The sequence below is a fragment of the Paramormyrops kingsleyae genome, chromosome 22 (genome assembly GCF_048594095.1).
Source record: "Paramormyrops kingsleyae isolate MSU_618 chromosome 22, PKINGS_0.4, whole genome shotgun sequence".
NCBI classification, from domain to species: domain Eukaryota; kingdom Metazoa; phylum Chordata; class Actinopteri; order Osteoglossiformes; family Mormyridae; genus Paramormyrops; species Paramormyrops kingsleyae.
Window position 1 is genome coordinate 5,081,351 of NC_132818.1, and position 13,607 is coordinate 5,094,957.

The 13,607-nt window shown below is 44.5% G+C and overlaps 1 protein-coding gene across 2 annotated transcripts; it reads left to right on the plus strand.

Moving 5' to 3' along the window:
* The first annotated feature begins 3,461 nt into the window (after window positions 1–3,461).
* On the plus strand, window positions 3,462–11,456 carry LOC111846430 (probable G-protein coupled receptor 146). Of its 2 annotated transcripts, none has more exons than XM_023816577.2 (2): window positions 3,462–3,680; window positions 9,112–11,456. In XM_023816577.2, exon 2 carries the CDS (start codon window positions 9,118–9,120, stop codon window positions 9,940–9,942), a length of 825 nt encoding a protein of 274 aa, XP_023672345.2. In that variant the 5' UTR covers window positions 3,462–3,680; window positions 9,112–9,117; the 3' UTR covers window positions 9,943–11,456. The 2 variants fall into 2 exon arrangements, with proteins under 2 accessions (XP_023672345.2, XP_023672343.2); XM_023816575.2 differs by having other exon boundaries at window positions 3,464–3,680; window positions 8,902–11,456.
* The last annotated feature ends 2,151 nt before the right edge of the window (window positions 11,457–13,607 follow it).

Consider the following 13,607-nt stretch of genomic DNA (forward strand, 5'->3'; position numbering starts at 1 on the left):
TAGGTCAGCTGTTCAAACCCAGGTGTGAGGACTCCTCAGCCAATCAGTCCTCTAATTAGTAATCTACACAGCGGCCCTTTGCGGATAAGATTGCCCAACCCTGCCTTAAGCATATCGCCAGAAGATGGCAGCTCCAGTATCTGCTGATATTTCCCCCCAGGAGAGAAATGGGCATTTCAATTGAATTGATTTCCCGTTGCCCCCCCCCCCCCCCGACTCATGCTTGGTCCCCCCCATGCCGCCCTATTTAAAACGTCCTAGAGTTGCCCCTGTCCCGTCCTCTCTGGGGCAGGCTCCGGTTCACCCCAGTGACCCTCTACTAGGTAAGTACTTGGAATCCGACTGGATGATATCACTGGGAAATCAATGTGCTCTCCCACATGGATAACTTGGAAGTTCTGTAAAAATAAAAAATCTAGGTTCTAGGTTCTAGGTTCTAGGATGGAAATGATTTATTTCTTCCATTGGCATGTTTCTGGCTATTTGTTTGTTTCTTATATTTTTTATTTTATATTTTTTATATTATATTTTCCAATCAGTCCAACGTTGTCCTTCTCTTCTATTTCTCAGCCAGATTTACAGGAAACTACGAGGGGGGGGGGGCTTTTCTCATTCATACTATCAGACTGCGAGGAGGCTGACCCCGAACTACCCCCATCGGAAATGCCCCAGTTACCCTGAAACACAGACAGCGGCTCCAAGACCGGCTGTGTATCCACACGATTCCAGTTTAGCGATCCAATGCAGTTATGAATTTAAAAAGCACAGCATTTCCTAGCATTTCCGGGAATGACATTAACCAGCTCGAAAAGAAAGCAACCCGTTATAACAAGCATTGCAAGTGAAAAAAGGATGAACGATATTCGTGTTTTTACCAGGTACATATATAACAGGTACGGCCATTCCCTCTCCTGAGCTGAAAGAACTCACTGCAGTATCTGGGATTAACACTTAATAGTAAATATCGGCAAAATGAAGATTGGTTAGTAAATCAGGTAACTAAAACCTCAGTGGCTTTTTCCAGTGTTTTCTATATGGGACCAAGGGAGACATGCATCTAGACCAGGGGTGGCCAATCTTATCCGCAAAGGGCCGGTGTGTATGCAGGTTTTTGGGATAACCTGTAGGTCAGCTGTTCAAACCCAGGTGTGAGGACTCCTCAGCCAATCAGTCCTCTAATTAGTAATCTACTTAGGGAGCTGCAGCGAAAACCCGCATACACTCCGGCCCTTTGCGGATAAGATTGGCCACCCCTGGTCTAGACTCTTCTGTGTTTTGGCACTAATGCAGTGGAATGAACAGCAGATGTCCGAGCAGCTGAGTCACTGGGTGCCTTCAAACAACAACTGAAAACCTTCCTCTTTCAGAAGTACTTTGAATAGCACTTCCAGGATTATACTCTGTTTTTTTATTATTGTACTGTATTACTTTTAGAGTGATAGTATTCGTACCAGAGTTCTATTGAACCAATATCAGAATGTGCTCACAGATAAGACTTCTAAGCACTTATGTAAATGCCATAAATTATATGTAGTAGTTTGATAATCATTCTATGCAGAACATTCAATAGCCTCTATTTACGTCACAACAAGGGAGCACTCAGTTAAAACATGTTCATGCTTTCACAACAAAAGTTCCAGTTCCACAAGACGGAGCATACCCTAACCCTAACCCTAACCCTAAACCAGTCAGCCCAGTCACAGATGCTGGTCTTCAACCCTGAGACAAGGAGACAGCCCTCCTGAAGATCTAGGAGAAGGTGTGCAGAAAACAAGAAACAGGAAGTGGTTTGCATATTTCAGCCCAAGATGATCGGGTGACCAGCACACTAGCTAGATACCAGCTAATAACACTATATGGTGACACACTTCCAAGTCCACAAAGTACATATTCATACAATAACTTAAGTCAGGTCACAGCTGTGTCATCCCAGTGAGGTGCATCCCTCCAGTAATCTTTCAACCATTCATGCACATCAAGGTGGCCCCCAGCAGACAGTAATGGTTGAATAACAATTTAGAATTTAGTGATCAGTGTTGACACGTCACAGCACACAACAACGAATGTGTCCTCTGCATTTAAGCCATATGTGACATAGCAGGGGGCAGCTAATTCAGCGCCCGGGGAGCAGGGCCTGGGGGGGCGGTACCTTGCTCAGGGTACCTCAGTGGTGCCTTGCTGGTCAGGGACTCGAACCAGCAATCTTTCAATTAGAAGCCCGCTTCCCTGACCATTAAGCCACCACTGCCCACATATTCCTTATTGTGAGGTCATTCTTCCCTATCAAACCTCTCCATACCATCATTCCCCATGTGTACCTGAAGCCAGCCAGAAGAGCCACAGAGGACCCTCATGAGGGACTCAACAGCTACTACAGCCTACTGTTCGGTGCATACAGACACACCGACACAGACACAGACACACACCACAGTTGCACAGCTGCTGTTACCCAGAGGCTGGTGCCTATTCCCACACCTACCTGAGACTTCACCCTATGGGGAACAAACCAGAGCAGGACAGACTCCACCACAATCGAGCAGATTGGGTCCAGACCCCACATCCACCTGGACGTACCCTTTTACTGCGGAGCTAAAAATGCCTTTTTGTCTCGTACATTACTGCCAGCAGTGAGACAATGTTACACGCTTCGAACACCAGTGTCCATCGCAAAGGTCTGATCCGCCTGGGCTCATCCTGTTCATCGGCTCTAGGTTTTCTGAGGATGGACATTACGGCGCGGCACCTGACCTGCACCTTTCCCACAGACACCATCCCTAGTGCTGCATATAGTATCCAAAATCAGCTAGCTTATTAAGACAGATAAGTTTATATTATTAATGTTTGTGGTGTATAACCTTAATTTTATTCTATATAAACACTAGACTTCTTTTATAACCAAGAAATCATCTAAATTGAGATGTTCTAGTTGACATGCTTAATATAGACCGCCAAAAACTTGAGATGAGTACGTTTATAATGTGCAAAATTATAAACAAAATGCACTTCTTATAATTAAACCTTGTTTTTAGTGTGGTATAAAATACCAATCCTTTTCACAGAACAATTACAACCAAGCACAATCCACCCACTACTAGTCAACTGGTTAACTCTTGTCTGATAAGAGAAGATAACGTTTCTCTCAAGATTTAATGAGGAATCGTGTTTTTAATGCCAAATGCAAATCTAATATACAAAACCTAATACTTCCCCACATGTAGAAAACCACTGAAATTGTGAAAAGCAAAACTTAATGTACTTATTCTCTCGGTTACTCAAAACGCATCAATCGTGTGAGCATTGATTCTAAGCACTTATGTAAGTGAGAATTGATTATATAATTTGTGTTTGTTTGTTTATTTGTCTGGCTGCAGAAAGTCCCTATCATCCACCGCCGCCCCATGCTGTGCGAGGGAGCCCAGGCAGCCAGCCAATGCGGCTGCCTGAGAGGCGGTGGGGGGAGGGCGGCATGTGCTCAGCCAGCGCCGCTCCGCCTGGGCGAGAAGCGAAACTTCTGTTATGGGACGGCAGGCGGATCACCATTTCTCATCGGTACAGTCAATAGGGAGGGATCTCTGCCGTTTGGCCCACATTGTAGACATTGAGAGTAATGGAGATGCAGTCAATAACGTCCGAGGATCCTTAATGCTTCTAAGCATCTCTGGGAGTCTCGTTATTTTCAGGTGAGTTTGCCAGCGCTTTAACACACCGCTTCACACTGACAGGTTCTGCGCCTTGAACTGAACCGGTCTAAGGATCTTCAGGCTGGGTTTCTTTGTGCATGTGTGTGCTGGAGACATAGTAAGCTGTCACATTCGTTATGCACGCTACTTCTGAATGCGCTACCCCACATGCTGAAACATACTGAGACACTTATAAATGTGATCTCGTATCTATGTCTAAACATCGTAAAGTTCACCTGATGGATTGCGTAGCTTAACAGGTTGCATTTGCCAATATGGGCTTTAATCCTGGAAAAGATCGTTTTAAATATCCTGGTTCATCTGTCTACAGCCTTAAATTTTAAATGATTTACGTTTTTGAAGATCGTGTATTTGTTAACCGTGTATAATGAACCAGGGACGTCTGGGTCTCAGATACATATATTTGGCAGTTTTTGTTATTTTTCACAGTAGGTAACATAATTCAAAAACACCTCGACATACCAACAAGATATAAGAAAACGTTTTAAATAGAATGACACTAAAGCATAGAATCAACAAGTTTTAAAAAAGCCCCAAAGCAATTCCGCATAATATGTTAGGTTGTTATTCTAGGAAAAAACGAAACGTACATTGTTTTGCAATGAGTTTGTAGTCGTTTCTTATGAAATATTATTTCACTGTATATCAGTTACATAAATAACAATATTACTTCTCCACAATGACCTTTTTATGAACCTAATGTTATGAATGATCTTGACAGTGTACTACCGTCATTGTTTGTTAGAACAAATTATCTACTTCCCCTTTTCGTGAATTTTTTTTTTTAGCTTGTTTTATTTTATTGGAATGACTGAACTGCTTTTAAATGCATGATGCACTATTATGTATAAACTTTTATCCTTTGAGAAAGCAAGCTACAACATAAAGGCTATTTCAGCAACATGTTCTTCCTTAAAGGTTCAAAATTAAGGATAGATGCCCACACAAAGGTACGACAGCAGAATCCTATTTGGCCATGTGCGATGTTCAGGTTTATCGTGTCCTCTGTGAAGCTATTTCAAGGGGGCAGGTTGATCGCGAAAAAACATAGTAACGTGATAATTTCGTCAGCATGGTTCTTATCTCCTGGGAGCCAAAGGAAGCCGTGACCTCCACTGCAGTGACAGGCATGTAGACAACTGGCTGTCCAATGGCACTTTTTCGCGACACAAAGGAGGGTAATTTATATGTTTTGGTGAAGGAGTACAAATTTGTGGAACCTTACATGGAGCTACAGTGTGTGTTTAGCGTAAAGTAAGCGTACTTTATCATATCACATTATCAGAGCTTGTCCATGGCCATCTCTCAACTGACTGTCCTTAAATATATATTCAGGGTCAAGATGTTTTACTATAATCAGTTTTCTTCATATTTATTGGCAATTAGAGCCGGGCGTATATCCAAACAGTGTAACCCGATAGTGTTAGTGATGGATTTGAAACCTTAAAAATGAACAATAACAAAAGAATGATCACTGTTTAATTGAATGTTTTGAAAATAAAGGTTTAACTTTAGTTTTAAAACGGCGTGCAGCAGACTACTTCGTGTAAGATGAAACACCCTTCTTCATAACCTGTTTAAAGACAAATAACATGTAATGAAAATGCTAATAATACAGACGTGTTATTTGAGTTGAATTACAATGTGTGTATGCATCTTCTCATTGTTTCAACATGACACATTAACGAATATCGGCAATGTGGTGATGTTTAATTTGATTTACTGGGTGTAACGGCATAATGACGGGTGTGTATGGGTATTTAAAATAGCAGGAAAGTTTGTAAAATGAGGTATGCAAACAAAGCACTGCAGACCTGACTGTTTTAAATAGCAGTACTCTGATTTACACTCTTTGTATCACTGTTTCTGCATTGAACATTGAGTGGTTGCTTCAAATGAAATACTGTACAATCAGAATAGTAGTTTTCCTTCAGCTGTTTGCAAATAAAGAGGATGTATATACATGTACATTCTTTGTAATATAATAAATGTTAGTTTATACACATTAAATATGTGTATAATGTAAGTAATTCTTTTAAAACATTGCTCACTTTAAATGCCTGTTTGCTGTCAAGTAATATTTATTCTAAGGCAGGTACTCTTTCCTGAAACCTGCCTTATTCTGTAAATCCGCCATATCTAGGTATGCTCTGATACCTGGACTTCTGACATGCAAGGCTAATGTCAGAAAAAGATTCATGTTCACTGAACTTGCAGAGCGCCACTCCTGTATCACCACGGACACACCTCTTCTCTCAGATTTTTTTTTAGCCATTAATCTGCTGTTGCTCATTGAATGGGTGGAATACCATGCTTACAAAGTTGGATTGTTTCAGATATATTTCAAAAGGTTAAGAAGTAAGCAAGCAGCACTACTGAACTTTGAACACCCAGCAAAATGACAATGGTTCTGTAATGCAAGGAAGTCTTGCTGCCATGATATGGTATCATATATCTACTACCTTTGTAGTATGAAATGAAATCCATCATTTTTCTCCTGTACATTGGCCTGTACGTTGTTTTCGCTCAACTAAACAGTACGTGGAACGTCGACTGTAAAGTGTGGGTTATAGTGCAATCTACCAATGACTACAACATATCGGTGTTTTGTATTTTTAAATATAATAACCATTTCCAGGAATGTGGAATGTCTGTTTTGTCACAGTCTCATTAGAATGAAAAGCTGCAGTACAGTCTACTGAACAAGTGACATGATTGATGAGCAGAAGATTGCTGTAGCCTTTGCAGGCGGGGGTGTCCTCCTGCTCGTAGCACGAATGGGCCTCATGGTTTCTGCTCGGGTCACGGTCGTGCACAGCAAGAGATAAGAGACCCGGAGACCAGGTTGGGAGGCTGTGGTGCTAAACCAAAGGAGTGACTAGGCCTCACCATGCACAGAGCCTTTCACCTTTCACAATATCAGCCTTTCACAAATGCACTGAGAAAACTGGTCACCTGGAAAGGCTGTTCTCAGCTGAATGATCTTATGGGGACTGGGTGCATTACGTCATTGTGCGTGAAAGCCAGGTATGTAAGGGTACTTTCAGAGACTTCTGTTATAGCTAGATTTTCCACATTTTGTTTCATGGGTCTATGCAACAGCAAGACCTCTGTAATTGAAGTGTAAATTGCATTGTGCTGAAATGAGCTTAGCGAATAACTTTCTTCAGGCGTTGTAAAGTTAGCTTTCATTTCAGCCATGTATTTGATCTCGAACAAATATTAGTTATTATGCTTGAGTCGGGTTTAGACACTCAAATCCCAGATTATTACAAAAAGATATCAACTATAAATGTCCTTACTTTTGTCAGAATTTCATGTGTGGCTTTCATATGTATGTTTTGCATATACATCACTAAAGATGCACAATATATTAGAAAACATATTGGTAGTACCCAGTATTCATTAAAAATCATGATATAGGTGTCAGTCTTATGTATTAGTCTTGCCTGATCTTAAACTTTAGATGTGTAGCTTTAGTTCTTTCCCTGTTCCACCATAAATGATTCAGCTCAAGAGCTGTGCGGTAATTAGGACAAGGAGTTGAATCAGGTGTGTTAAATGAGGGGAAACCCAAAAATGCGCAGGGCTCCGGCCCCCCAGGACTGGAGTTGGGCGCCCCTGCTGTAGATAATGTTCAAAGATAATAACATCAGAGCTAATGATCCATCTATCCATTTTCAGTAACAGTAAGTACATTCCCCTGCAGACAGTCAGGCGGGTTCCCCTGCAGTCAGTCAGGTGCATTATGCTCTTTTGTCATTTTCCTGTGTTAAACCTGCATATGAAATATCTGTATCTTAAGGCATTAAATGCTTAGGAACTTTACTTTGAAAACTCCACCAATAATGAGATTTTGGAACTTGTTGCTGGTTTCGATGCCCTTTATGCAGTCTCTTTATTGAATGATTTATGAGTGCCTTGCATTGGTACCTTAGTCTGTGCCTGAGTGCTAGGTAATGTAGTTTCTTGCATCCTCAGCTGAGTAGCACAGATAGTCTTCTGCAGTGATTGATAGGCAGTACTGGACATCATTCTGTTTTTCAAATATGGCAAAAGAACGGTAAGCCGATATGTGATTGAAAAACATTACAAATATTTATTGCTGTTATTAATAATTTTAAAGATGCATATATCTGTCCCAAAGCATACAAATAGAATCATTCCTTTCTATCATGGTTTCTTTTGACGTAATTCAGCCATCAGCAGGTTATCTTAAAATAGGTCCTTATTCATTGAATCGCTTTTAAAATCAGCTCTCCTCCTTGCCTTGGCTCCCCCAAAAATGTGTTTTGGTACAGTCTGTCAAACTGGATCCATGGTGAATGCTGTGCAGGTCTGTTCATTATAACATTAATCTATTTAGGTCTATTTATAATTAGTAAAGTCCCACCATTAAATACGGTCGTGGGCCACTTTCCCGTCTGCCGGGGGTCATCTTCCCGTCTGCCGGGGGCCGTCTTCCTATCTACCAGCGGCCATCTTCCCGTCTGCCGGGGGCCGTCTTCCCACCTACCAGCGGCCATCTTCCCATCTGCCGGGGGCCGTCTTCCCATCTACCAGCGGCCATCTTCCCGTCTGCCGGGGGCCGTCTTCCCATCTACCAGCGGCCATCTTCCCGTCTGCCGGGGGCCATCTTCCCATCTGCTGAGGTCTGCCTTCCTGTCTGCTGGGGGCTGTCTCACTCTCTGCCGGGGGCCATCTTCCCATCTACCAGTGGCCATCTTCCCGTCTGCCGGGGGCTGTCTCACTCTCTGCCGGGGGTCATCTTCCCATCTACCAGCGGCCATCTTCCCGTCTGCCAGGGGCCGACTGATTTATTACATACATGATTGCAGGGTCTGCAAACTACCCCAAATGCTCGCCGTTGGCATCCATGTTGGCATTTGAAGTGGAAGCTAGCAAACTGATCATGCAGAGTGTGTCCAGAGCTGTGCATGCACCGCTGTGCGGACACAAATTTGGAGTGCAGCAGGCGTTTGGAGTGCAGGATGACGTCAAACACGTCATAAATGCTCGAGCGGACTCGTCCGCTAGTACGCATGCGGAGAAGTCTGAACCAGCCTTTACCGTCTGTTTATATATGCATGAATGAGTTTGTCCTGCAGGCCCACACCAGCCTGCAGCGTGCTTACAGTCCAGACGGTATGCTGTGGTGATCATTGCAAACCACATGTGTGACGTTCTTCTCCTTTTGCAGCTGGATCAGGCGCCTGGACCCGCAGCCTGAGGGGCGGCCGCTATGTGGAGCTGCGCGTTTGCCAACGGCACAGACGGCGCAGCGGACACACAGCTCTGCCAGCGGCTGGGCCTCTCCTTGTCTGTCTTTTCCTTCACCTACCTTTTCGTTTTCTTCCCTGTGGGATTCTGCTACAACGCGCTGGTGGTGGCCGTGAACCTCTCCAACAAGGCCTCGATGACCATGCCCGACGTCTACTTCGTCAACATGGCCATGGCCAGCCTGGTCCTGGGTTTGGTGGGGCCCATGCAGCTCCTGGGACCCGAGTTCTCCCGCTCGCCCCTGTGGCGCTACAGCGACGAGGTTCACGTCACGCTGATCATCCTCTTCAACGTCTCGTCTCTGGTGATCATGTACTCCGCCACTCTGCTCAGCCTGGACTGTTACATCGAGCGCGTCCTGCCGCGCACCTACATGTCCAGCGTCTACAACACCAAGCACGTGTGTGGCTTCCTCTGGGGCGGCGCTGTCCTCACCAGCTTCTCCTCCCTGCTTTTTTATGTCTGCAACCACGTCTCCACTAAGATCGTCGAGTGCTCGAAAATGCAGAACAAGGAGGTGGCCGACACCATAATGCTGCTGATCGGTTACGTCGTTCCGGCCGCCGCCACCTCCTATGCTCTAGTCCTCATCCATCGCATCCGTAAACAGCCCACACATCTGGACCAGGATCTGGGGAGGCTGGATCCCTCTGTATACCGGTTGCTCCTCGCTGCCGTGTCGATGCAGTTTATCCTGTGGACGCCCTACTACATAATCTTGCTGGTCCACACTATTTCCAGGGTGCAGGGGACCTATGTCACCAGGCCAGTGGTAGCTTTCAACTTCCTCAGAGGTCTGTCTGTGCTGCTGGCTTTCTCCAGCAGCTTTGCCACACCGTTACTTTACAGGCAGATGAGCAGGACCTTTTCACTCAAGCTTCAGAGGCTCCTCCGGAAACTGCAGTGTGGAGAGCGCACATGTACCCACGAACCCCCGGGGCTGCAGCAGGTGGTCTTGTGAGCAACAAGCACGCCCTGTGTCACCCCTCCCTGTTACCATGGCGATTCTACTCCGGCATGCACGGTGAAAACATGGACCTGAGGCTGTTACATTTTATTAAAGGAGCCCCCCCCCACGCCCCACCCGGGTTTTAATGAGGGGTGCTGCTTGCTGTTTGGGAACACTGGCTCTTCTTATGAAGTTAACATTAATTTAATTAACAATTATTATATTTCATATTTTTTATTTCTTTGTTTTTGTCTTGAGATGTTAGTCCAATATTAAACCACAGAGTTCTCTCTGTGGTCCTCAAAGCCACTGGCAAGAAAAATAAATACAATTTTTGCACACAGATTTTTCAAGTACACAATGTATATTACATTATGCATATTACTGTAAAACTAACGCTGCAGTTTCCACTTAAGGGCATTACATAAAACATGATCAAATTATGATTGTGTTATTAAATTATTATAGTGTTGTGTTAAGCGGGAATGCCGTAGATTCCTGGCGGGGGGAGCACTGTGCCTGTCTTTTATTGGAGGCTGGGGGTCACAGTTGTCATAATAATATTTGTTTGTGTTCCTTATAGACCGTTACTGGAGAGTGCGAGTGTGCGGTGTGTTTGTTTAGAGCGAGCCCTGAACGGCGTCACTATGCACGGCCGGGAAGGCGGGCCTGCTAGATACAGGCCTGTCTCCAGCTAAAAGATTCACAGCCACACCAGTAAAATGGGTCTTCCCAGTATCACGATGCAAACCCTGCAGAGAGTGTTCAGTTCTCTGTATCCGGCTCAGAATGATCTGCGGTGTGAGTGTGAAGCCTGGAAGCCGCACAGCAAACTGATACCAGGCTCCAGGTGCTGAGGAAGCGCCCTGCTTTGGACACTAAGGGAATCGATCACCTGCCATAGCTGAATGTAGGCCAGCCAGTGCATAAAAACCCACATAAAACAGCAGACATGTATAAACACAAATTTTTTTAATCGTTTGAGTTTTATTGAGAGCTTGCAGGAAGGGTCTTGTTAATCGTTGTTTCAAGTAAGATCAAAGTCCATTTGATTACAGCCCCACATATATGCTGACATTGGGTTTCAGATATTACAGCCCTACGCTTTGACATTTGAACATGTCTGTGCAGGGGTGCGTTCAGTGGCGGGTGAAAAGGAACGGAATTATGAACGAGACTCCAGCATGTTGATGTCAGCTTTAGTCAGGATCCACATGAAAGACTGGGAAGGTTAACTGTACGGTAGCAGTAAGCATCAATTACAACGAGAGCCTGATTTTAAACTATTTTAATATTGCTTAAATGTTATATTTAATTTAATACAGGTATATTGACATTTTCAAAGGTTATTTTAAGATGTAAACAGTTTTATGTATGAACTTATGTATGTCTGTGCTTAAATTATATATAGTGTATTTTGAGATAAATATACAGTATTGTTTTCAGAGATATATTTAGATACATAACCTAAATTACATATGCTGAGTCAAAGACTGATCAACCAATAAAACAGCAATATTATTCCAGTCTGTTTTCCTCAATCTTAAAGACATTGTTTTTGACTTTCCGTGATGGAAACAGCCCTCAGAGTATTTTTTTCCCTGACTTGTCTTGTCATGTGAAATCTTTTTTTTCCCCCCCCCACTTTAACACGGTGTTTGTGTAACTGGTGCCAAGCATATTTTTCAGTTTAAATGAAAATACTTGTAAAAGTGCCAGAAGCACAGCAGTATTTATGTCAGAGGACCATTAGCCCTCATTGCCCATTTGCTGCAGTGCAGAGAGCACAGACAGTGGAGCTGCAGGAAAATGCCCCCCTCACTCCTCTGGGCTGCTGGGCTCCGCACCTCTCTGAGTCAGTCTGCCGATTATAGCGGAAGACATGCTGCGGGTGGTTTTTCCCCGAAGGGGTGTGATTTTTTGGTTATGTTTCCTTTAGCCAGAAATAACTGAACATGCCTGTAGAAAGGCTTCATGTTTACATTACATAAGGTCCCAAAGGACCTGGTCTTGGGCTCAGACAGCAGACGTTTACATCGGGCAGAGCCGGCCCTGTGCCAGCCGCCCAAACCCACCGCATGCCACCCAGCCACAACCCCCCCATCCTGCTGAAATGCCAGTATTGCTGGCATTCTGGGGGTTTTTCACTCCTACTGTAAGGTCATTGGAACTTAGCAGAACAATGCTAACGATATGTGTAGATACTACAGATAGGGTGAAACAATAACAGCCGTTCTACAGTACAAACGCTTATTGATTTGAGCAAAGATCACCTCCCTATATTTCCAAGTGTTTGCTGTGTACATAGTTCTAGACTTAGCTTTGTTCCACAGAATGTGCTGTTTTTTTTTTCTCCAGGAGTCAGAGCTGCCAAACAAGATGTATTCACGCCCTACCTGTTTGACTCGCTTGCTACCCAATGCACTCCTTAATTAGCTCGTGCCGGTCTGCAGGTCTCAGAATCAAGGCCACGAACATTTGATCATTGTTTCCGGCTGATCTGAGATCAGACTGATGGGGAAATTAGAAAAAAAAAAAGAATTGATGGTAGAAAATAAAACCTTGGAGATTAAATATGGAATATTTAACAGACTTATCAGCTTCAAAACTTTCATATGCAGTCAGGGTCATAGGAATCTGGGGGGGCGGGGAGGCCTGTATCCCTGGAATATTTAATTTGGCTTAATTTGCCCCCCTCCTCCCAAAAAGACCTTTCCAATTTAATTATTGAGTTGTGCCCTCCAATATCAAACTCGCTCCTATGCCCTTAACATTTCAGTTTTACTGACATGACTTAGTATTCAGGTTTTGTCTGTTTTGAAACGTGTTGCCAAGCTATTGCAGATACTTATTACAGTCAGATTTCGAAGGCAAATATATAAACAGACATGCCGGAAATCCGTGACACGAGTCACATGGTCCTGAATGCATGCATCCAATCATAACACGGATCACTGAGTGACACTAACTGTCACAGATATTTAATTCCGAATAACATAAAAATGTGGCCTGAAAATAAATGCACTAGATAGTGGATCCTTCACATGGAGCAGTCCAGAGAGGCTGCTGTTTAATTGGATGGTTGTACGATGAAACGTGAAAATGGATTTTAAAGAAACGAAGGGGTCCACGGATCAGCGCTGGGCTCCTCATCAAGACGGTGGTTAGTCAGAGAAGCAAGACCATCAGGTCCCGGGGTCTTCGATCATCCAGGCTTAACGTTTACGCGGATCCCCCTCCTGTTTCTGAGCACCCTTTCGCTAACATCTTATAAGCTAATCCTGGTTAGAATCACTGGGGCCTGGAGCCTATCCCAGGCAACACAGGACACGGGGCAGGGGACACCCTGGATGGGATGCCAGTCCATCACAGGACACAGGGCAGGGGACACCCTGGATGGGATGCCAGTCCATCACAGGACACGGGGCAGGGGACACCCTGGATGGGATGCCAGTCCATCACAGGACACAGGGCAGGGGACACTCTGGATGGGATGCCGGTCCATCACAGGACACAGGGCAGGGGACACCCTGGATGGGATGCCGGTTCATCACAGGACACGGGGCAGGGGACACCCTGGATGGGATGCTAGTCCATCACAGGACACGGGGCAGGGGACACCCTGGATGGGATGCCAGTCCATCACAGGACACGGGGCAGGGGACACCCTGGATGGG

Bases quoted from the DNA above. Each gene is read 5' to 3' on its own strand.
- LOC111846430 (XM_023816575.2), top strand. From the start codon at position 8,944: ATGTGGAGCTGCGCGTTTGCCAACGGCACAGACGGCGCAGCGGACACA.